Source organism: Dreissena polymorpha, chromosome 7 (assembly GCF_020536995.1).
Source record: "Dreissena polymorpha isolate Duluth1 chromosome 7, UMN_Dpol_1.0, whole genome shotgun sequence".
NCBI lineage: Eukaryota > Metazoa > Mollusca > Bivalvia > Myida > Dreissenidae > Dreissena > Dreissena polymorpha.
In genome coordinates this window covers 44,869,267-44,891,834 of record NC_068361.1, presented here as the reverse complement: position 1 = coordinate 44,891,834, position 22,568 = coordinate 44,869,267, and the positions used below count along the sequence as shown (strand labels likewise).

Genomic DNA, 22,568 nt, shown 5'->3' with positions numbered 1-22,568 from the left:
CTATGAACGGGACTTCTCGGAAACATCATGACCCATAATATGAGATTAAGTAGAAATAATATGTACCGAGAATAAAGCGATCATATACCCATATTCCCATCAGTGAAAATAACGAAAATCTACTAGATAATATTCCTCAACGTTAAATTGATTCAAGAATGGCCAGAATTTTTTTTATAATATCACATGTTAAGAAATAATAGCGAGAGAACATGAACCGTTTTTTTAATCAGATAAGTGTATTAAGATCAAGAAATAAAAATAAAATATTCGTATGCAAATTGTGTCTATTAGCTTTAGCCAATGGACTCAATAACCGTGAATCGAAAAGACGTCTCGTCGTTTGAGTGTAAAAATGCGGTAAAATGCCCGGATGTTGTAGAATGTTGTCAGACGAAATAGATGAGATAATAACATTAACTTTTATAATTCTTTCATTTTTTCACACACACTTTTTTTCGAAGATTTTCATCATAGAATTTATCTAAGACCATTTTTAGTGAAAAAACATTCTTAGAAAAAAAGTTCGTTTTTAAAACAATTCTGTTATTGGCAAAAGCTAGATACGTTTACTATACGGAGGCGGTAATCACGTGATAGTCAAGATGGCGACGCCATGCCGAGGCAAGTATTTTTCGCCGCTTTACACACTTTATAACTTGCATTATTATTTCAAATGCCACTGATATTACAGCCATGTCAGCGAGAAAGTTATTTCGTATTAATATTCGCTCTATATCTCGACTTTACGCGCTGTGAAATTTCTTAGCGGGATGGCCTAATTACAGCTTACAGAAAATTTGCGGGGAGTAAAGACGATATATAAAGCGTATTTTAATACGAAATAAACGCTTATCACCTTTTACTGATATGGCTGGAAATTGAGCGTCATTTAAAAAGTAAACAAAAGTACAAAAAGTTATAAAACAGCGAAAAATACCTTCCTCGGCATGGACGTCGCCATCTTGACCATCAAGTACTAGTAATTACCCCCTCTACTATAGATATTTTGTTTCGCATCGGAAGATTAAAGTATGCGTGGCGCAGCGGTAGCGCATCCATTAACAGATGAAGACGACACGAATTCAAATATCGGGACTGTCAGTGTGTTTGTTTGTTTGCTTTTCAACTTGTTTTCTTACTATACAAATTAGTTAAGTATTGGTCTGGCGGTCGTTGTCACTTGTGGCGCTACAGGCAGCACAGATAAGGGCGAACAACTGATGTTATTTTACATGTTCGGCTAACCAGAGGTTGCTAGTTAGTTCAATGGGGTATTTGTTTTATGGCATTTAAAATAAAATGCCCAATTACAACACGACATAGTGTTATGTTATTGTTTCTGTCCCTTACATAGTGAAACTGTTGTTAGAGACCTAAAGCAAATAAGGAAAATAAATAAGTTAAGACTATTAAATTATTAGAGATTTTTAAGCAATCATATCTGATGACATCAAAAATGCCCAGATTTGTTAACAATTCCATTAAAAACGTGGATGGCAACGAGAGTTTGATTACATTAGCGTTGTTCCACAACTTTCATATATGCCATCATTCAAATAAATACAATAAATATGATCCTAACATTTTAAGTTTACTTTTTGCACACTCAGTTATGTGTTTTTAACAAAGTGAATATCGTGGTATTTGATTTTAAGATTACATACTTTTTCAATGTATTTATTTTTGGGGCACGTTACTTTCAGTAGTTTTTACGGAGTTTGTTTTAGGCTGTAATACCGTTAAACTTTATGGCGAATTTTTGGGAGGCAAGAGAGGAAGGTCAACATTTTGCATATTACTTGAAGTTATTTGAATAATTGAATAAGGATTAAAAACTTCAGAACATGTGCTCCAAAATACAGTATGCATGTAATATTTTTCTTATGTAAGTCGGTAAATATAACAACAGAAACAAAACAACAACAACAACGAAGTTTTCCATTCTGCTTGGTTTGCAATATTTCGCCCCTTCTGGTTTCATTAATTTGTACTTATAGTAAAAAAAATCTTTTTGAAAGCCTTTTATATTTTCATTTAGTCAACTGTTCCTGAAACATTCACTTAAGCAAAACTTCCCATTATCTTGCCAATAGACTTCCAATGCCGTCGGCGCTCTAGTTTCCTGCTAGGTGCATTAATTGACGTGAATATATTGCAACGAATTACAACACTTCTGTCACCACAGTTTACTTCAAAGAAAGGCGTTTAACATCATAGATTGGACAACATCTGACGTAGAAGTTGAGTTGAATTAAATCGCACAACTCTATGATATATCTATAAAATGACTCATTCGCTAATTTAGCTCGTTCGTATATACACACCCGTGCGTTATTTGAAGAAGCAAGTTCATTTATGGCCAGTGCTTTTAATTTAGGTGTGTTTTTTTCTCGCCAGCCAAAATTAGTTCACGGCTTAGAGATTCACTTACAACGTGAAATATCATTTTAACCAATAAAAAATGAAATATAAGCGCAAGGTTTATCGTTATGTAGTAACCTACTTTCACACCCGTGAATTGCATCATTTGAGTCTCGGTTTTATAGACTAAATAAAATTAATATTGCTTTTAGTGGAAAAAATAAGCATTTTTACATAATACAAATTGTTAAAAATATGTTCAGTTCTAAAATATATGGCGATAACATGTTTAAACTTTATTTCAACTGCTCAAGTGTGAAACTTTGTATTTCTAACAAGTGTTGCCGGTATACGTGTTAATTAAACCGTTGTTGTAAGTTTGCATTCTCTAAAACAAAAACCAACACAGTCCATTGGCCGTTAGTTTTACCATTGCAAATAGTAATTGAGAGAAATCTAGATAACGCCCTATTAGGCATCTAGGCCGAAAACCTAGCCGAAAACACTGAAATGACATAAACAAAGTCGCAGTAGTACTGGATATGGTGTCCGCCTAACGACCGAGAGGTCCCGAATCGCACCTAAGTCGTGGAGAGTTCAAATAGACACCAGGTACAGATTCTTCCCAAGGAATTGACTTAAGAGTTTCTCGTTTAGCCTCCCGGTATCGATGTATATGCATACAATAAATATGTTTAAACAAAGAAGGATAAGACTTCGCAGCACAAACCTCCGTCTCCCCGGCCACCTTCTCCACTTTCTGGTACCGCATCGACTTCGGAAACGCGACGAACAGGTTGGAACCGTAGCTGGGGTCGCCGCTCTTCCGGATGCTCACGTCCAATACGAGACTGGAAGTTCCCAGGATGAGGTTTCCGGCCTCCTGCTGATACTCCGCCGCTGCCGTCAGGGTGAGGTCGGTGCGACAGCGGTTGTCCGGGCAGTTCTTCTTGAACTCAAGCTGAACCGGAAACACGTGACAGGCGTGAACAATAAAGATTACATGAATTCCGGTACACCTAATGTTTGAAAAAGGAGATTAATTGCTTTCGTTGTTTATATCTAGTGTTAACACTGATTTGATTTCAAAAAATGTTAATATTGAATTTTATTATTATTTTTATTATTTTTATTATTTTTATTATTATTATTTATTTATTTATTTATTTATTTATTATTATTATTATTATTATTATTTTTATTATTATTATTATTATTATTATTATTATTATTATTATTATTATATAAAGATAATAATAATTATTATTATTATCACATGTTATACCCTGTTTCCCATGTAATACAGCCATTACATATTTTTTTATATAACACATGTGTAATACAACATTTTTAAGCGTTTTCATTGGCTTAGTTTTCGTTTATTGCATTTTGTTATTTTGCTGAAATGACGTTGCAACTTCAAATGACGTCACGACATGTAAACAACATTCGGGATTTATCGTTATGTTTGCGTAAATATTTATTTAATTTGCTCATTTAAAAGCATGTGATAAAAAAGATCTGACACTCGTTGTCATATCATACCAAATAATATTAAACTCGTCAAGGAAATTCGTTAGTAAGCGAGCATTTGGCGAGTTTACTTACAAAATTCCTGAACTCGTTTAATAAAATATGGTATGATATGACAACTCGTGCCAGATCCTATATTTGTTATTATTATTAATATTATTATTATTATTATTAGTAGTAGTAGTAGTACTAGTAGTAGTAGTACTAGCATTATTATTATGCATACCGGTAATATTTAACACACTACCTCAAAGAAAAGTCAAGTTATTAAATAGAAACTTTTTATAGAAACAGTGACCACGTCCGAACAGGCGCATGCTTTTAATCGGACCGGAACTATTTTCGAACTCGGCCAAGCTATAATTAGGACAATTGTTCTGTTCTTAGCACGTTTCATGAAGAGTGAGCAATACATTTGACCTCTTTAGTGTTCACAATGTTTTACTTTTGCCATATCAGGAAAACTGCCCCGACTCCTGGCGGCAACGTTTTTTCTATGATTTTGAACCATTTTCGTACCCGGCAAAAATATCATTTAGACACATGGTTTACGCACGTAAATATTTAACAATTAACATATTGACCTTAACATGAATACCTGTTTCGTTATAAATCGCCCATTTTCTACATAATAAAACTCAAACAACACCGACCAGGCCGGAAGTTACAGTGTGTCTCACCCGCTCTACGGCGATCATCAGGTTCCGGTTGGGGTCGTCTCCATGGAAGCGGTTGATGGCGGGCTGCTTGTCCCCTGAAGACGCGAACTGCACCACGCTGTAAGAGGCCTGGATCCGCACAGGCGTCATCAGGTCCACGGTCGACTGCAAGGCAAACATGCATTGCGATGGACATGCAAGCCTTCACTGAGCTTGTGGACGACAGTTGGGGCATCTGGGGCCGTATTCACCAAATAATTCTTAGACTTAAATCTAGGAATCTAGAATATTCTTAAAATTATTACATGTATATTTAAGAATGGCTTAAATTTGGAGTCAAACTGGGTATAAACAACTTCCAAATACATCAACATCCATGAAGAACATTTTGTTAATGGCATAATCACGAGTGGTAGCCAGTATATATTCAAACACTGTATTTTTCTTGTTTGAAGTATATTATTAATTCTTAAGTATAAGAATGCGTTACGAGCTCTGGGGACCACGTTTCAATGGGCCAATAAGCATCTTTTTGTGAAAGGGTTTTGAAAGTGGTCGGGACCAGTTAATGTAGCTAACACATAACAAAATAAAACGTGTACCATTAACATATTATTTGAAGTCCAAATTGTGAATTATACCACAAAAAACGTTGATTTTAGGGAAGCTACAGGTATATGTGGCATTCCTTTGCAATTCATGGGAAATAATTGATGTAGTTAATACCATCATCATTTTCATCACCACCACAACCAGACGCATCGTCAACATCGCCATCATCATTAACATCGTCAACATCGTCATCATCATTAGCATCGTCAACATCGCCATCATCATTAACATAGTCATCATCATGAACATCTTCAACATCATTAACATCATCATCGTTATCATCATAAACATCGTCAACGTCCTCATTATAATTAACATCGTCAACATCATCATTAACATCAACATTCTTATACTAATCACCCCATCGTCGAACAATTGCTGGTACCTTAATCGTCAGTGTTCGGGTATCACAAGATTTTTCGTTGTGGAAGACTTTCAGTAGAAATGACGTCATTCTGCTCCCTTTGTCGAACATGATTCGGTTGTATTCTCCCATGTAGGTATCTAGCTCTATGGTGACGTTGAACTCTGAAAGATATCGGCGATACGGTCTTTGAGCATCTTTAAATCGAATATATTTTTCAAACCATGAATACTTAACAATGATTTCCCAGTACATAAAAGCATATGTATTCAATAAGGCTGTTGTCACGTGTCCCTTCTTAAAAAGTGTATTCATTTTTGTCAGTAACCCAAACTGTGGCTTAACAACTTAAAACATTTCTCAGCCGACTGTGAAGTCCGCACAAACTTATCCGGGGCAACATTTTCCGCCTTAACTGGAATTTCGCTTCCTTTAAAGATACTTCCTTTAAACGCAAAATACCATTGAGTTGTAAAGTGTCGTCCCAGATTAGCCTGTGGGGTCTTCAGGCACTTCACGCACATGCATTAAGCCTTGTTTTAGAGCGATGCGCAATGTTATTTTAATAGCGATATTTCAAGTCTAGGTTACACCCCATAAAACAGGTTACGTCGCGACACTCACGTATGTAGGTGACGGTGAAGTAGTTGTACTGCAGACACGTGGTGAGCCTCAGTCCCGCCGCCGTCAGGGAGGGCTCGATCTGAGAGACGGAGGAGGCCAGCGTAAGCTGCACGTTGATCACGGGCTTGCCAAGGAACAGGTACGCCCGGTCAGACAGGTAGGCGCCCACCAACAGGTCTGAAATACAGTGCGCATGCGCGGCGACATGCAATTATGTTGTATTTAAAGCATACTATTGCTCAATGTGTCGCTGTCTGCTCAGGTACTTCTGAAAAGTTCCCCGACTACTCTTAAGTATACTTTAATTTACAACGGGTACGGACAATACGTTTAAAGAAACCGGCAATATTCCGGGGTACTTTTAAGTATTTTCCATACCCCGGGTGCTTTTAGGTATACATACTTAAGAGTTCAGGGTTATTTAAGTATTACCTGAGCCAACAATGGATTAATGCGCATTAAGTCACAGTGCGCGATGAATTTTGGTAACGTTGTAATTAAAAGCATACCATTGGTATACGATTTACTTAAACTTGACGAAGAGGAGCCGTACACGATCGTTCCATATTTTATTTCTATTTACCTACATTAGTTAATTTATTTTTCATGATTCTCAGTTGCATTTTACGGACAGATACATAGTTCTGGAATACATATGTTATAAGCGAGTTTATCTCACGTTCTTATTTAAGAAACAAAACATTGTTCCTACTTCTGTCTGCCTAAACTTTTTGTTATGTGATTTAAAGAAACCTGGTTCAATGATATTAGGTACTACTGAAATATAGACCAACCAGTGGCCAACTCTTTCACGGATTGACAAGTCGTACAATGACTTAAAACATCTGATTTTACAATCCGGCCCAGTATCCATAGCATGAATATTCGTATGTAGTCTCTGCCGAACTAAGCATTACCGTTGATGCCATTTTCGTCAAAATCCATCGGTCGCGAGAAGGATATACCAAATGATCGGAGTGCGGGCGCGAGCGTCCGGGCATCTAGTCGCTGCGAGAAGTGGTGCCACACCCCCAGCTTGCAGCCGTTGTAGATGTACACCGAGCCCTGCATGGCGTCACCCTCGTACGGGGCGCCAACCACGATATCTGTAACACAGACGTTGAATGCGTGATACAGCCATGGTCACACAGCGAATAAAACACAATCTGTGTTTAGGTGCAATCCGACTCTATATAGTATTATAAAACCGCTGATGTTCTTGAATGTCATAATCTTTAGGAGTTTTCTCTCCATAATTATTTCTACCAAATAAGTCTCAAATAAAATAAAATAGCACGATCTCCATCCTACCAAACATATCTTCACATCTTATCTCCCGAAACTCACATATTACTTCCTCCTTCACTACCAATATGCTAATCTGACGACTGTTACAAACGGAGACATACAACTGATAATAAATTACGTACCGGTGAAACCGTCCATGTTGAGGTCCCCCATGCTAGCGATGGCGGTTCCGAATCTTGCACCCGCGTATCCACTTCCGGTAAGGCGTTCCTTCTGAGGTTTGAAAGTCTGCAAGCAAGTAAACGATGAGATGTTTTCTGTCCAGACAAATTACTATGGAACTTCCATCTAAGATCTTATAGCAGTTTTCGGTCCGAGGTTAAATAATTTTAAAAACTTATTATTTCAGGAGATATTAACTGTAAACGGCTGAAGAAGCAAAGGTGCGATCGCTAAATTGCTTTAAAAGAGAGACGGAACTCTTTAGATATATGCACTTCTTTGGACCAAGGAGGGATACACAATTATTTTGTGTAATGTAACCGCAAGCGGGCAGAATTCTGGAAAATAGCATTATAATATAAACGGTCCGGAAATGACGTGTCATTTATTATGGACGAAAATCCGTATGTCCGAAAATTTAGAGTCACGCTTAATAATTGTTTTGGCTAAAAACATGCGTGTCCGAAAATTGAGAGTGTCAGAAAACTTCTAATTATTACGGTTCTTACAAAGCCTGCCTGCCCAAGGTAGACCAGTACGAGGCCGGTCTCATAAGCCGCGGTGTCTGAGAACAGCGGAGCTCCCACTATGAGATCATCCCGGCCGTCGTTGTTGACGTCAGCAGAGCACAGCGCTGAGCCGTAGAAACCGTTCACGGGAATCTGAAAACATGGCATAAGAAGGTGTGAGAGGGATGGCGATTGTGCGTCAAATCAATCAGCAAGTCCGAGAGTTCCACAAGGGACCTCTCGCTTAACATGGCGGATATTCACCGGCCTAAGTGATGTTAGGGGACCGTATATTGTACATAGAGAGACACATAAGTCTAGCATGGTTTAGACATTTAGACAACAAAACATCACACCAACGCCGATAAAGCATCTTATTCACACATTTTCGTATGGTAGATTGATGTCATTAATTGGATGTAATAACAAAACTATCAAAACTAAAATTATATGAATAATTATGATAACCAGACAAATAACTTACGTAAAATGCATGTAAAGTGCCTTTTATTAGAAAACAACGATTAAGGATGTTTATGTTATGCATCCTTTTGTCATGGTAACGGATGATTGGTTCTCTCACCTGACTGTTGCCCAGCTCGGAGCCATTAAGCGACAGGAATGGCCGCTCCGCCTGGAATAACTTCCGGTCTCCCTCGTACAGCAGCACCTGAAGCGACAGACACGACCCGGGGTAATGCGCATGCGTGCACATGATCAACGGAATTGTTATTGAATTATGTGGTTACGTTTAAAAAGGCAAAGCCCGATCATGATAAGTTTTTTAAGCAATATTATCTATAAAACACACACACAACAGACACAACATAAAACACATTGATAGACATTGCATAAATGTTTGGGGTAAATACTAAATTAATGGTAAGCGTCCGAAGAGACGGAGAGTGATTCAATGATCATGTTTAGGTGAACATCAATACATTATTCAGTTTCGCAATTGGTTGACTAAGCAAACAATACATGAAGTAAAAGTTCAAATTTTAAAAAGGTCATCGTACCTTTCCGGTTAATTCATATCTCGGTGATCCGATGGCGAAGTAAGTCTGGCCATTCCCGAAGTACTGACCGCTCGTCATCGCGTATCCTGCACGTGGAAATCACAACAGTGAGTGAAATTGAAAAATCGAACTAGATATTGCACGTGGAAATGACATGACTGTCTGCACGTGAATATCGCAACAGTGTGTGTACGTGCATTTGAGAGTAAAATGTATCACAATGTATGTAAATTAAAAAAAAAAGAACCATTGCAACGCCACGAAACCAGGTTTCAAACGCGTTAGTTATGAATGTAAAAATAAAATAAATGTCCGATCCCAATCTATGTCTGCATGTGAACAACCATCACACAAAATTGTAAGTCGTCTCCCACATACTTTAATGTTTTAAGAAACAGTGACTTTGATCTTAAACATTACATTTCAGCAAAATCTCCATCCATATTAAGGTTGTTACGCAGAGGTTTTGTTGTTGTTAGTGTTAGGAACAGTTACCTTGGCCTAAACCCAACTGGCCCCAAATGAAGTACTCTGCTTTAGCCTGCATGCAAAATTTCAATATAATACCTCTTTCCAAACTCATGTGATTTTTTAGCAATATCGACAGCTCCCGTGACCAGACAAACCACACATACAATCAAAAACAAGGTCTCCATACAAAGCTTGCTTTATACAAGTTTTCGTCATGATTGATCGATGCAAAACTAAAGTTTTTGACCGGAAACAACCTGGTGGACACCGCCCGCCCGCCCGCCCGCCATACCACAATTTAATAAGCATGATTTTAAACTTCGTTGAAAACCTGGTTAATAAATATTTGAAAAGTTAAAATCCTATTTAACTGAATATTTTCTTGCTGCTGCTTTTTATTTCCATTATTGTACCTGAACCGGTAGTTTACAAGCCAAGAACGACAACAACAAAAATTATTACAAAATATATTTGCTTTTTTCCAGTGCACGAGTTCATATATACCTGCCATTTCAGATATTTCTGTGGGCAGGTTTTCATACTGGGAGATGTGATTCGTGTTGCCGCTATTGTCGATGTCTATGAAGCCACCTGTCCACGTGTATAGGCCCGGGGCACCCAGCAACAAGTCTCGACCCTGAAAATGGGGACGAAGTGGGGCAATACAGCTTCATATAAGCGAAATGTCCGAACATTAGGGGTTTTGATAATGGCTTGACTCAATTAACGTACGTTCGATTCATGAATACAAGAACAAACACCAATTATATTCAGTTTACACAGAGGAATAAAGTTGCATGAAGGATTACATAAAGTCCAGTAGATGTCCGATGCAAAAATATAATATATTTATGTATTGCAAATACTTGTCACAGCCGCATCTCGTATGAAATTGGGTCCGATTTCACGCCCAAACGCACGAGCTTGATATATGATTGACCTTAGATAACACGCGGTAATAACAATGCAAAACAAGTCCACACACAAAAGATCTTTTCATCCGATTGGAAATAAACACTTTAGCCTCGCTCTGGGAAAATGGGCTATAATGAACGTGCGAAAAGTGTCGTCCCAGATTAGCCTGTGCAATCCGCACAAGCTAATCAGTTATGACACTGTCAGCCTGAACCAGATTTTCGCTAAATAGAAACTTCCTTTTAAACGAAACTTACAATAAAAGCGGAAAATATCGTCACTAATTAGCCTGTGCGAACTGCGCAGGCTTATCTAGGACGACACTTTACGCCCATCCAGTTTTTCCAGAGCGTGACTCATATATACACGTGTATGTCTCCTTACATCCGCGGTGTAGTGTACAGCGGCGCCCATGCTGCCCATGCCGTAGTTGAGACGGGTCAGGTTCCCGGGCAGGATCATCGTCTGTTTCTCGCCATCCACGAGCGCCGGGATCTTCCGGATGTTGGTGGCCATGAGGTCGAGAGGCAGCTCGTAACACAGGCCGTTCATGAAGTAGTAGCCAGCAGTAAGGAAGTTCTTGTTGTACCAGCGACTTGCGCAGGTCTGAAATCAGTGTTATCATTTTCAGTTTAAAGCGTTATACACCTTCTACTACTACTACTACCACTACTACTACTACTATTACTACTACTACTACTACTACTACTAGTACTACTACTACTACTACTACTACTACTACTACTACTACTACTACTACTACTACTACTACTACAACTACTACTACTACTACTACTACTACTTCTACTACTACTTCTACTACTACTACTACTACTACTACTACTACTACGACTACTACTACAACTACTACAACTACTACTACCACCACTACTACTACTACTACTACTACTACAACTACTACTACTAACTACTATTACTACTACAACAACTACTTCTACTACTACTTCTATTATAACTACAACAACAACAGCAACTACTACTACAATTACTACTACTACTACTACTACTACTACTACTACTACTACTACTACTACTACTACTACTACTACTACTACTTCTACTACTACTACTACTAATAATAATAATAATAATAAAAATAATAATAATAATGTTAGCAATTATAATTTTAATGATGATGATGATGATGATGATGATGATGATGATGATGATGATCCACTGAGCCTCATTCTTGGAAAACGGGGCTAAATGCAAGTACGTAAAGTATCGTGCCAGATAAGCCTGTGCAATCCGCACAGGATAATTAGCAACGACGCTTTCCGCTTAGTCTTGATTCGCGTTTACAAGAGACACTCTTGGAATGAAAATCCAATTAAAGCGGTTCGTTTTGTCCCTGATTAGCCTGTGTGAAATGCACATGCTAATCTGGGACGACACTTTACGCACATGCATTAAGCCCCATTTTCCCAGAGCGCGGTTCCACTGATCTCGGTGCACTCACGACTATGCCCCTGCTGGTGTCAACGTCCAGGGATCCACCCAGCCACTGGTTGTCCTTTCCGTGTATGAAGATCCGAGTCTTGTCGCCAAATACCGCCTGGTCGCGATCGTTGTTCTTCGCCGCTGAAACGCGCGATAAATTCGTTATATGTACACGGCTCTTACTGACGCTTTATTGATGATTGTCGTCCCAGGCACTACTTAAAAGTACCCCGGGTGCTCTTCAGTTCACTACAATGAACCGCGGGTACGGAAAATACGCTTAAAGACACCCGGCCATACTCTGGGGTACTTTTGAGAATATTTTCCGTACCCCGGGTACATTGTTGTATACATGAGAATACCAGGGGTACTTTATATTTGAGCCAAACCGACACATTGAGCCTTTCTGACCACGTGCGGTAGGCTATCGAAGCCTGGTACATTAATAATGCGCTCAAGCTATATTAATTTACTGATCCGGTATCACACCATATGGGTTAAGTACGACAGGCGAGCGCTTTCGGTGTTCGAGCCGAGCAACATAAACTTCTCTGTATTCAACGCTAATCCTAGTATTCTATTTATCCCATTTGATTTTGTCAACGTGACATTAAACATAAATAGATCTAATAACCTTAACAATAATTTTAATTCAGTCATAAAAGCGCTTAAAATCTAACAAATGTAACCATGTGTAGTGATATACATGTATTTGTTCTGGTACGCAAAATAGTCTTTAAAAAATTCACACACAAACTGTAAAACAAGTAAAAATATCGCCATATGCCTACATTCAATTTTACGCAGTATGCGAATTTTAACACATTACGACCGCGAAAAGAAGATTTTACTTTACTATAATTCATTTTATTTTCGAAAGAAAATGATCAAAATCCAATATGGCGGCGATTGCTCCTGACAACATGCTGTCGATGTCAACATACATGTACACCATCGACGACCTAGTTCTGGCTACCATAACTTTAAATGTCGTTTTTTATGATTTTTGACTGGCGCGACTTTGTACAGGTCTGTCAATACTAGATAAACTGTACGCTGAAGTTTCTTTAGCTATCGAAGACCTTGACAATTTTGACGAGTAAACAGACAATTGCAGCGACTGACACTTTATTTGACAAAATATACAGGGCAATACGTTTTCCGACTTCGGACGACGAATTTAAGGACGCGCAGAACGTGTTTATTATATAATGTTATGGGTATGCCGTGTGTGATCCGATGCATCAATGGCGCCCCTGTTAAAATCATTTCCCCGAGAACAGGGAACGACAAAAGTACAAACAAAAATCAAAACACGTAAGAACTAGTATCTTACCTTTAATTATCCTTTAAAATCCATCTAATAATCCATTTAACTCAATAATTGACGATTTTGCATCTAGGGTCTTTAATAATTATTTTAGCATAGTTAAATAAAGACCCTTATGCCATTCTATCACTCAATTCAAATGAGTTTATGAACGCGATAAACTTTCTTCTTCGTCACACGCTACGTCATGTACTCTACCGGGGCAGTTTATCTAATAATAGCCGTTGGTAAACTCGGTTGCATTTGCAGATTTCTGCATACAAACATAATTATGTTTAAACTTGCACAATGTGTTATTTATCTATGGTAAATGCCCTTATTGTACGAGAAAATAATTTAATATATAAATACACAAAGAATGGAAAACATTCCAGTACACAACAGATAAATGAGTAGAAAATACCCGTGTACAAAATGGGACGTTCCCAATTCCAGTGTGGTGCTATTTTTACCATCTTATACTTTACACAGCTCTATGCCTAACGTGAATTAAATAGGAAAGCAAACATAGCAGATTATTCATGAACTGTGCGATATGTGTATGGCTTGTTGTACATTCTTAATATTTAAGTTAAATGTCAAAAGTATATGCTTTGGTTATAAACAATGCACATTACACGAAATAAGGAAAATGTGATCAGTTGACAATTCAGATATGTCGACATACAGTACATGTAGAAAACATGTGAAATAAGTCGCGTTTGTAATAAATCGTCAACAAAAATGGGGAAAATGACGCAATAAGTATGTCATTTTATGACGCCATCAATCAGCTGATTCATTATACGGATGGCGAAAAAATATGTCATATGATTAGATTTAAAGGTTGAAGGTCGTATAATTTTGAAGCTTAAGTTTTGTCGACTTTGTTATAAATAAAAAAAATAACAAAACAAAAATCGTGTAATTTCATATTTTATTTCAACATTTCTTTTGGTGAATATGTCATATATATGTTTTTCTGCAAAATATGCACATTTTCTTCTAATGGGTGACCTTAAAATTCGATCAATGAACCACACAATATCGACCTAATTTTAGCGCATATCGCATGACGTCATTTAAAAAGTAGTCCGTGCACGCGACAGGTATATTCCACAGTGTTGAATACAAGCAAGTATATTCCACAACGTGTTATACCGTCAATGTCGCGGTGAAAATGGGATAAATAGAGAATACTAGGTTAGCGTTGAATACAGAGAAGTTTATGTTGCGAGGCTTAGAACGCCGGAAGCGCGAGCCTTGGCGAGCGCTTTCGGTGTTCGAGCCGAGCAACATAAACTTCTCTGTATTCAACGCTAATCCTAGTATTCTATTTATCCCATTTGATTTTTCAACGTGACATTTAACATAAATAGATCTAATAACCTTAACAATAATTTTAATTCAGTCATAAAAGCGCTTAAAATCTAACAAATGTAACCATGCGTAGTGATATACATGTATTTGTTATGGTACGCAAAATAGTCTTTAAAAAATTCACACACAAACTGTAAAACAAGTAAAAATATCATCATATGCCTACATTCAATTTTACGCAGTATGCAAATTTTAATACATTACGACCGCGAAAAGATGATTGATTTTACTTTACTATAATTCATTTTATTTTCGAAAGAAAATGATCAAAATCCAATATGGCGGCGATTGCTCCTGACAAAATGCTGTCGATGTCAACATACATGTACACCATCGACGACCTAGTTCTGGCTACCATAACTTTAAATGTCGCTTTTTATGATTTTTGAATGGCGCGACTTTGTACAGCTCTGTCAATACTAAATAAACTGTACGCTGAAGTTTCTTTAGCTATCGACGACCTTGACAATTTTGACGAGTAAACAGACCATTGCAGCGACTGACACTTTATTTGACAAAATATACAGGGCAATACGTTTTCCGACTTCGGACGACGAATTTAAGGACGCGCAGAACGTGTTTTTTATATAATGTTATGGGTATGCCGTGTGTGATCCGATGCATCAATGGCGCCCATGTTAAAATCATTTCCCCGACAACAGGGAACGACACAAGTACAAACAAAAATCAAAACACGTAAGAACTAGTATCTTACCTTTAATTATCCTTTAAAATCCACCTATTATCCATTTAACTCAATAATTGACGATTTTGCATCTAGGGTCTTTAATAATTATTTTAGCATACTTTTATAAAGACCCTTATGCCATTCTATCACTATAAATTCAAATGAGTTTATGAACGCGATAAACTTTCTTCTTCGTCACACGCTACGTCATGTACTCTACATTACTGCTGTTCAAATGAACCGGAGCAGTTTATCTAATAATAGCCGTTGGTAAACTCGGTTGCATTTGCAGATTTCTGCATACAAACATAATTATGTTTAAACTTGCACAATGTTTTATTTATCTATGGTAAATGCCCTTATTGTACGAAAAAATAATTTAATATATAAATACACAAAGAATGGAAAACATTCCAGTACACAACAGATAAATGAGTAGAAAATACCCGTGTACAAAATGGGACGTTCCCAATTCCAGTGTGGTGCTATTTTTACCATCTTATACTTCACACAGCTCTATGCCTAACGTGAATTAAATAGGAAAGCAAACATAGCAGATTATTCATGAACTGTGCGATATGTGTATGGTTTGTTGTACATTCTTAATATTTAAGTTAAATGTCAAAAGTAGATCTATATGCTTTGGTTATAAACAATGCACATTACACGAAATTAGTCAAATGTGATCAATTGACAATTCAGATATGTCGACATACAGTACATGTAGAAAACATGTGAAATAAGTCGCGTTTATAATAAAATCGTCAAAAAATGGGGAAAATGACGCAATAAGTATGTCATTTAATGACGCCATCAATCAACTGATTCATTAAACGGATGGCGAAAAAGTATAACATATGACTAGATTTAAAGGTTGAAGGTCGTATAATTTTGAAGCTTAAGTTTTGTCGACTTTGTTTCTTATGAAAAATCATTCAGTGGTAAAGTAAATATAAATAAAAAAATTAACAAAACAAAAATCGTGTAATTTGTTATTTTATTTCAACATTTCTTTCGGTGAATGTGTCATATATATTTTTTTCTGCAAAATATGCACATTTTCTTCTAATGGGTGTCCTTAAAATTCGATAAATGAACCAAACAATATCGACCTAATATTAGCGATTATCGCATGACGTCATTTAAAAAGTAGTCCGTGCACGCGACAGGTATATTCCACAGTGTTGAATACAAGCAAGTATATTCCACAACGTGTTATACCGACAATGTCGCGGTGAAAATGGGATAAATTATGACGTTCTCTTGTTCACTTCCGCGACGACATTTAAATGTACTAACCAAATGTAAAAAACAATGACCTAATAAGGCAAAATACACGATCAGAAAGTGACCTTGTTTAGCCAATCAAAAACGTGTACGAGTTCAGATTAATGTATAAATTGTACATCCAGTGATTAATAACTTATGAGGAAACACATGTTTACAAGTATTTACATGTGGTCATTTAATATACTTAAGTCATTAAACAATGTTTTATGTTAAATTGCTCATGTGTCTCAGATTAATTTTTTGGATACTATATTTCTTAAAATGGGAATGGTTTTGAGACGTACCGTCAATTAGAATTTCCTCACACCTGGCGTTCGTGTCACAGCGGTAGAGTGCGCCTGGTCGCTCCACATCCGCCAGGAAGACGGGACTGTTAGCTCGGGGCGCACCGACCAGGACCCTGGTAAAACAAGGAAGGCAAATGTAAAGCGGACATTTAGATTGCGTTCACCGGGTTGTCTTTCCTGCTTGGAAACTGACATTGGGAAAAACGCGTGCCGTGCTATTGTAAATCAAAATACGAAAAAAGGAATTGTGGTTTAATCTATGTACAACTAATTCAGTTATAAAGACTAAATGACTGTAGTATAACGTTCTTTCTGTGTTTCATAAGGCTATAAAAAATAAATAGGCTCTGTCCTTTTTATTTTTTTATTTGGCTGTCATGATATATTAAGGTAAAGTTTAGATTTTACAAGTAAGTGCGTTCCATACGCGAATTACTTTTGCAATTTGCAATTATCTACTGACACATTCGTTAATAAGCCTATAAAGGTATAAGTCTTCAACCGAATCCGAGTTTTTTTCTGTAAATGAATGCTTTAAGCCTGGTGTTATGCTTTATTTTAGCGCTAAATGTTATTTCATGCATCTTCAGCTTACGGTTACAATGATTTGTGTGGGGACGAAAATGCAATAAGCTTTTTCAAAACTCAACAAGCAATTGAACAGTATCGATTGAAATTCAGTAATAAAGATAGGAACTTAAATGAGCCAATGCAGTGTTAATATTCGATATAATATTGGCCATGTAAATATGTAGTCAATTATTTTAAATTGTAAGGTATCCTACTTTTTTGGAAATCCATGTTAAATTTAAAATACCTATATATGTGGAAAATAACTTCTTTTCTCCGGCTTTTGCAAGCTGGCCGTTTTGAACTTGTTAAAGACAGTAACTTTGCAAAAGATATGTTAGAAGATTAAGCGAACACGACTGGTTGACCTTAAGATTCATGTGTGGTCCTTGCAGTTTAATGACAGGATCTAAAAGTTGTCTTAAACACCCAAAAAAATGTTGGCCTGTGTAGTGCTAGTAACGTTTGTGCTCAGGTGAGCTTTAAATACAATTCAGATTTAACCTCTCTGTTTAGTCAATAACAATGTACATGTCCCACAGCTACGATTCGCCATATAGTTATAAGACTGACGGGTTATCTTAATGTGTCAACACTCTTGAACACTTTTGAACCCACAAACCAAGTATAAAGTCAGCACAGTAACGTCCATATTGTATGATAATATCGCACACGTGACGTTGTATTATTGTTTGAGATAGTGGTTGAAGACAGATCGCATGATGGTCTTCTTGTACAGAGCAAACTGTTGTTATGAATACAGTTTCTTTATCTGAATTAACAATCGTAACCATAAACACCTCGTATCAAAAAGGGGTCTAAAATATGTATACGAAGTAGCAGTGTCAAATACAAATGGGGGAGGGGATATAAAATATCAAACACTTGAATACATTTATAAAACAAACGTCAGTGTCTGTTATTTTAAATGGAATTGCAATGTGGAGGGATGAATTAAAAAATATCAAACACTTTAACAAATTATTTTAAATGGAATTGCAATTTTACATAAATGTGGCCTCTCTTACGAATTTGACGTTTTAATTCCATTCCATTGTTGGACAATGTCTGTTATTTCACAACAGATGGGTATGTTTTTAGTTTATTTTCATCTCAGTACTACGCGTACTTAAGTTATACACAGAGTCTAAATAATGGTTTAGCAATAATCTCTCTGACCATCCGAATACCCCATACCAAACCTGAAAAAACCCTCCCCATTTTCTCTCTTGACCCCTGATTTATTTAATAGTCAACGATCTGAAGCTGGTGGTTTTAGCAAGCATTTATGCAGAACGCCGTAAATTATATCTTTATATTACTCAATTGTTGCAACAGTATATTCTTATTGTGAATTAATTATGATGATCCAACAAGATATTAAACTGCTCCTTTCTTCTAGTGTTACACGATCGAGCAGCTATATATCATATAAGGTGGCTAATAAGCCACGCAGAAACAAACATGACATTTTGTACCATCGCAGTTTTTAATAATGACGAAGAAAATTCTGAATTACGCATTTACAATGAAGACCATGTACAGCAACCTTGTTGATGTTGATGTTATTGGCTTTAGAAAGAAAATCGTTATTGATAAAAAGTACGATGACACCGTTAGTGTTTGTCTTTTGATCAAATGACAGCCACTGATGACTCAGCGAATCAGCTTGCCAAGGTCACGTGACAAATTATTGTTGTGAAATTCCTTTAGAGGGACGCCGATGCACGATGAACTGAGTTCATTGATTTTCAGGAACAAAGCGCGTGCGGGAACATTTAATACTGACAGTCAGCGCGAGCCAGTGCTACCGGTAACTGGTTCCCGGTGGAGACAAACTTTTCACTACACATCCATCCATGACGCCAAGCTCTGACGTGGACATTTTATAAGAGCACAGCGATACCCTGAATTCATTTATGAGTATAATGATAATGGCTGCGTATGCTCTTGTTTCTACGAGTACACTGCTTAGACAGTCTAGATTATTCGTTACTAAATCTAAAGGTCAAGAGGTCCAGAAACACGTGGATGATTTTCAGAAGAATAGTTACAGTAAGCCAGATCGTTAACACAATTGAAAAGAAAGGCGTTGCTGTGTTTCAGTTTCTTCTATCAGATATAATATCATTGTATACATGTATTAATAACGAAAGCCGATATACATTATCGGATCTTATGGTGCACTATGAGTCATTGTCAGTGCCTCTGATATTGTCTAGTTCAAGTGGACTATAAATCGTCTGACCGAACGTGAATTTACAACCGGAAGCTCCACAAAATCAACAACCCAGCGACAGATATTCAATTTAGTTTAAATGTCAGGTTAAATATACAAAACCACAGACATGAAAGTTAGTCTCGTAACTATATAGTGCGGAAATGATAAAAAATATTGTATAAAAGTATAATTGAATGGATGAATGTAAAATATAAATTATTCCTAATGTGTCAGAACTGGTACATTGGAATACCAAATGAATGGTTTAAACTGTTGTTCCATAGATAGCTCATTCATACAATGAATAGACTCGAATAACTCAAAAATCCGTTTACCCTAACACTCGTTATACTTAATGTATAAATTATATAAATCATGTCTCAAGAATCTATACTCCAGGAGTAGTATCAAATGGTAAATCAATTAAAAATGCGTGTTATATAGCTTTGGTGTCGAGGAATAGAATATCTCTAAATACGGTCGTTTGTGGAGTATTTAAACACTTATATGGAAGGATAAACTCAAAACTGTTTTACAATAAACATGGGTCGTGGTTGCGTCCCGGTTTATAGATTGTTTAATAGTCGCTTGACTGTTGGGTGTACGAGTTAATAGCCTCTTTCGCGATTATCTAGGGTCGCACAATAGACCAAGCCTGGACGGATGGTGTTTAACTATGTCTTTTTAATGTCTCTTGATAAAATACGAACCCGACTGACAAGACAGAACGCAGCGATGTTGTGCCAACACATTTTAATAAAGCCGCCCAAAATCCCGTATCTGAATATACAACACGCGATCAATTAAACGTCATCATTGCAATAGAATAGTTACTTTTTAAACGCATGTTCTAGTTACGTTAGTATACAGAGTGAATACCTTGAATATGTTGTGTGGTTGTACAATTTTGAAGTAATTGGCCCAGGGCATAATAGTTAAGTCAGTGATAAATCTGAACAGAGGCCGCCAGTGTAACTGTAATCCGCGCAGGTATTCGATACCGAAACAGTCGGGATTATAATAAGTGGTCGAGATCAAAGAATGTAATAAACAATTATCTTGATATCCTTGAGTTGACGGTGGAATGTGTCATAGAGCGGGATCCGAGAAGGTGAGCCATGGCTGGTAGAGCTTCCATAATTATGTTACGTGTCAGGGTCGTAAGAGAACACGCATGCTCAATCTGAATTCAAGTCGTTGCTGGTAGGGGGAGGTACGGACATGGTAATACAAGGATAAAGTACACAGCTTAGTAATAATGTCAATTTGCGTGAATTGTTTAAAATAAAACGTATTTCCAATCATCTAAAAAGCAAAATGAGAGGCTATAGTTCGAACCCCGCGTTTTCTGTTCGCCGACCTACTTACCAACGTTCACCCGATGAAGGCCGCTTGAACATGGCCACCGTGTAGCCGAAGTAGGACCCGGCGTCCTGACCGGGATAGGAGAACACTACGGGGCTGTTCACGTCCAGGTTGAACGCCGTGCACGTACTGACGAGCACGAAAAGCGCGGCGCAGGTGACCGCGAGACTGCGCGGGAATCCACCTGCGCGAAATGAAATCACAGAATAATTAGCACCGGAGCCACCACTGATGGCTGAAAGTGTACACTGAGGTCTCGAACTAACATTTCCTGATGGTGTTTGTTGCATTTTCAAGCGCGCTGTTCTTTCGCGTCTTAAGCAACCATTACACTTTTCTTTAACTTCCCTAAGATCGATTTGTGTTCCCTTTATTTCCATTATTCCTAATGCTGCACCGTCACTTAAATTACCAGCAGCTTCTCATCAATAATTCCTTCGATTTGAAACAAACACTAACATCCCTTGCCTTTTCGTCTGTTTGTAATCCGCCTTATTTGAAACTGTACCCACAATTATTCATAAATGTTTAAGTATTCCACCGCACAACAATATCAACCAAGCCATTACGGTATCTGCTTAAGGTTGGTTTTCTATCCATGACATGATACACCCCAGCTTTACCGCTGTTTACATATGGGCCTAACCATTAAAGCACACGACGCGGTGATATTTAAAACTGAATTACTGTAGCGATGAATTAAATACTTGGATAAATGTCTAACTATGCTTCACTTGACATTAATAACACAACATAAACAGTCTGCCTTTAAATGAACTCTTACTACTTGGCATACACAACTTTAAGCACAAACACACACCTGTGCAGTTGATAAATAATTCACCTTCATTCGGGCAATATAACTGTTGGTTTCCCAATGCACTACAAGAATTATTTAAACAGCACAATACATTGCGTTCGATTACTAATAGCCCGCCCCTCTCCGCACGTGCACCACATAGCGGTCTGACTCTCCCTCTCGTGCGCTACACAGAGAGCTGATTAGTCAATAGCTGCCATTCCTTCACTGACTAATACAGCCACCAGAGACAACATTCAGATGCGTATAGCTTCCTCGGATCCGGAAAATAACTAATACTGCCGTATTTTTGTTCATTATAGTCGTAAATGCACACATCACATTAAGGTTTCGATTGATGGCGCCGTATTTCTTTTCTTTTAATATTTCGTTGTAAATCAATAAATAAACAACGATTAGGAGTTCTTAATTAAAGGAGCTTGAACACAAAGGTGGCAGTTGGAGAGCGGGGTAATGGGCACACATGAAAACAAACGTTTTTATTTCTATTGTACTACTCTGTTGTGCTCATCCGAACCACTTCTTGCGTCGTATATTTTGGAAAGTTTTACAGGATTAAGTCGTTCACTGGGAAAACCGAGCTTAATGCATGTGTGTAACGTGTCGTCCCAGATTAGCCTGTGCAGTCCGCACATGC

The 22,568-nt window shown here is 37.5% G+C and overlaps 1 protein-coding gene across 1 annotated transcript in view; it reads right to left on the bottom strand.

Moving 5' to 3' along the window:
* Positions 1–22,060, bottom strand: part of LOC127837750 (integrin alpha pat-2-like) — a 34,350-nt gene extending 12,290 nt beyond the window's left edge. Inside the window, exons 1-14 of the mRNA XM_052365099.1 lie at positions 21,115–22,060; positions 16,953–17,068; positions 12,021–12,142; positions 10,925–11,146; positions 10,130–10,262; positions 9,155–9,240; positions 8,719–8,805; positions 8,136–8,288; positions 7,587–7,692; positions 7,074–7,262; positions 6,157–6,333; positions 5,554–5,696; positions 4,578–4,721; positions 3,095–3,325 (exon numbers count right to left, since the gene is read on the bottom strand). Of these exons, the coding sequence (XP_052221059.1) occupies positions 3,095–3,325; positions 4,578–4,721; positions 5,554–5,696; positions 6,157–6,333; positions 7,074–7,262; positions 7,587–7,692; positions 8,136–8,288; positions 8,719–8,805; positions 9,155–9,240; positions 10,130–10,262; positions 10,925–11,146; positions 12,021–12,142; positions 16,953–17,068; positions 21,115–21,491 (2,286 nt within the window). The 5' untranslated portion in view covers positions 21,492–22,060. The remainder of the gene's footprint in view (positions 1–3,094; positions 3,326–4,577; positions 4,722–5,553; positions 5,697–6,156; positions 6,334–7,073; positions 7,263–7,586; positions 7,693–8,135; positions 8,289–8,718; positions 8,806–9,154; positions 9,241–10,129; positions 10,263–10,924; positions 11,147–12,020; positions 12,143–16,952; positions 17,069–21,114) is intronic.
* Positions 22,061–22,568: the final 508 nt, after the last annotated feature.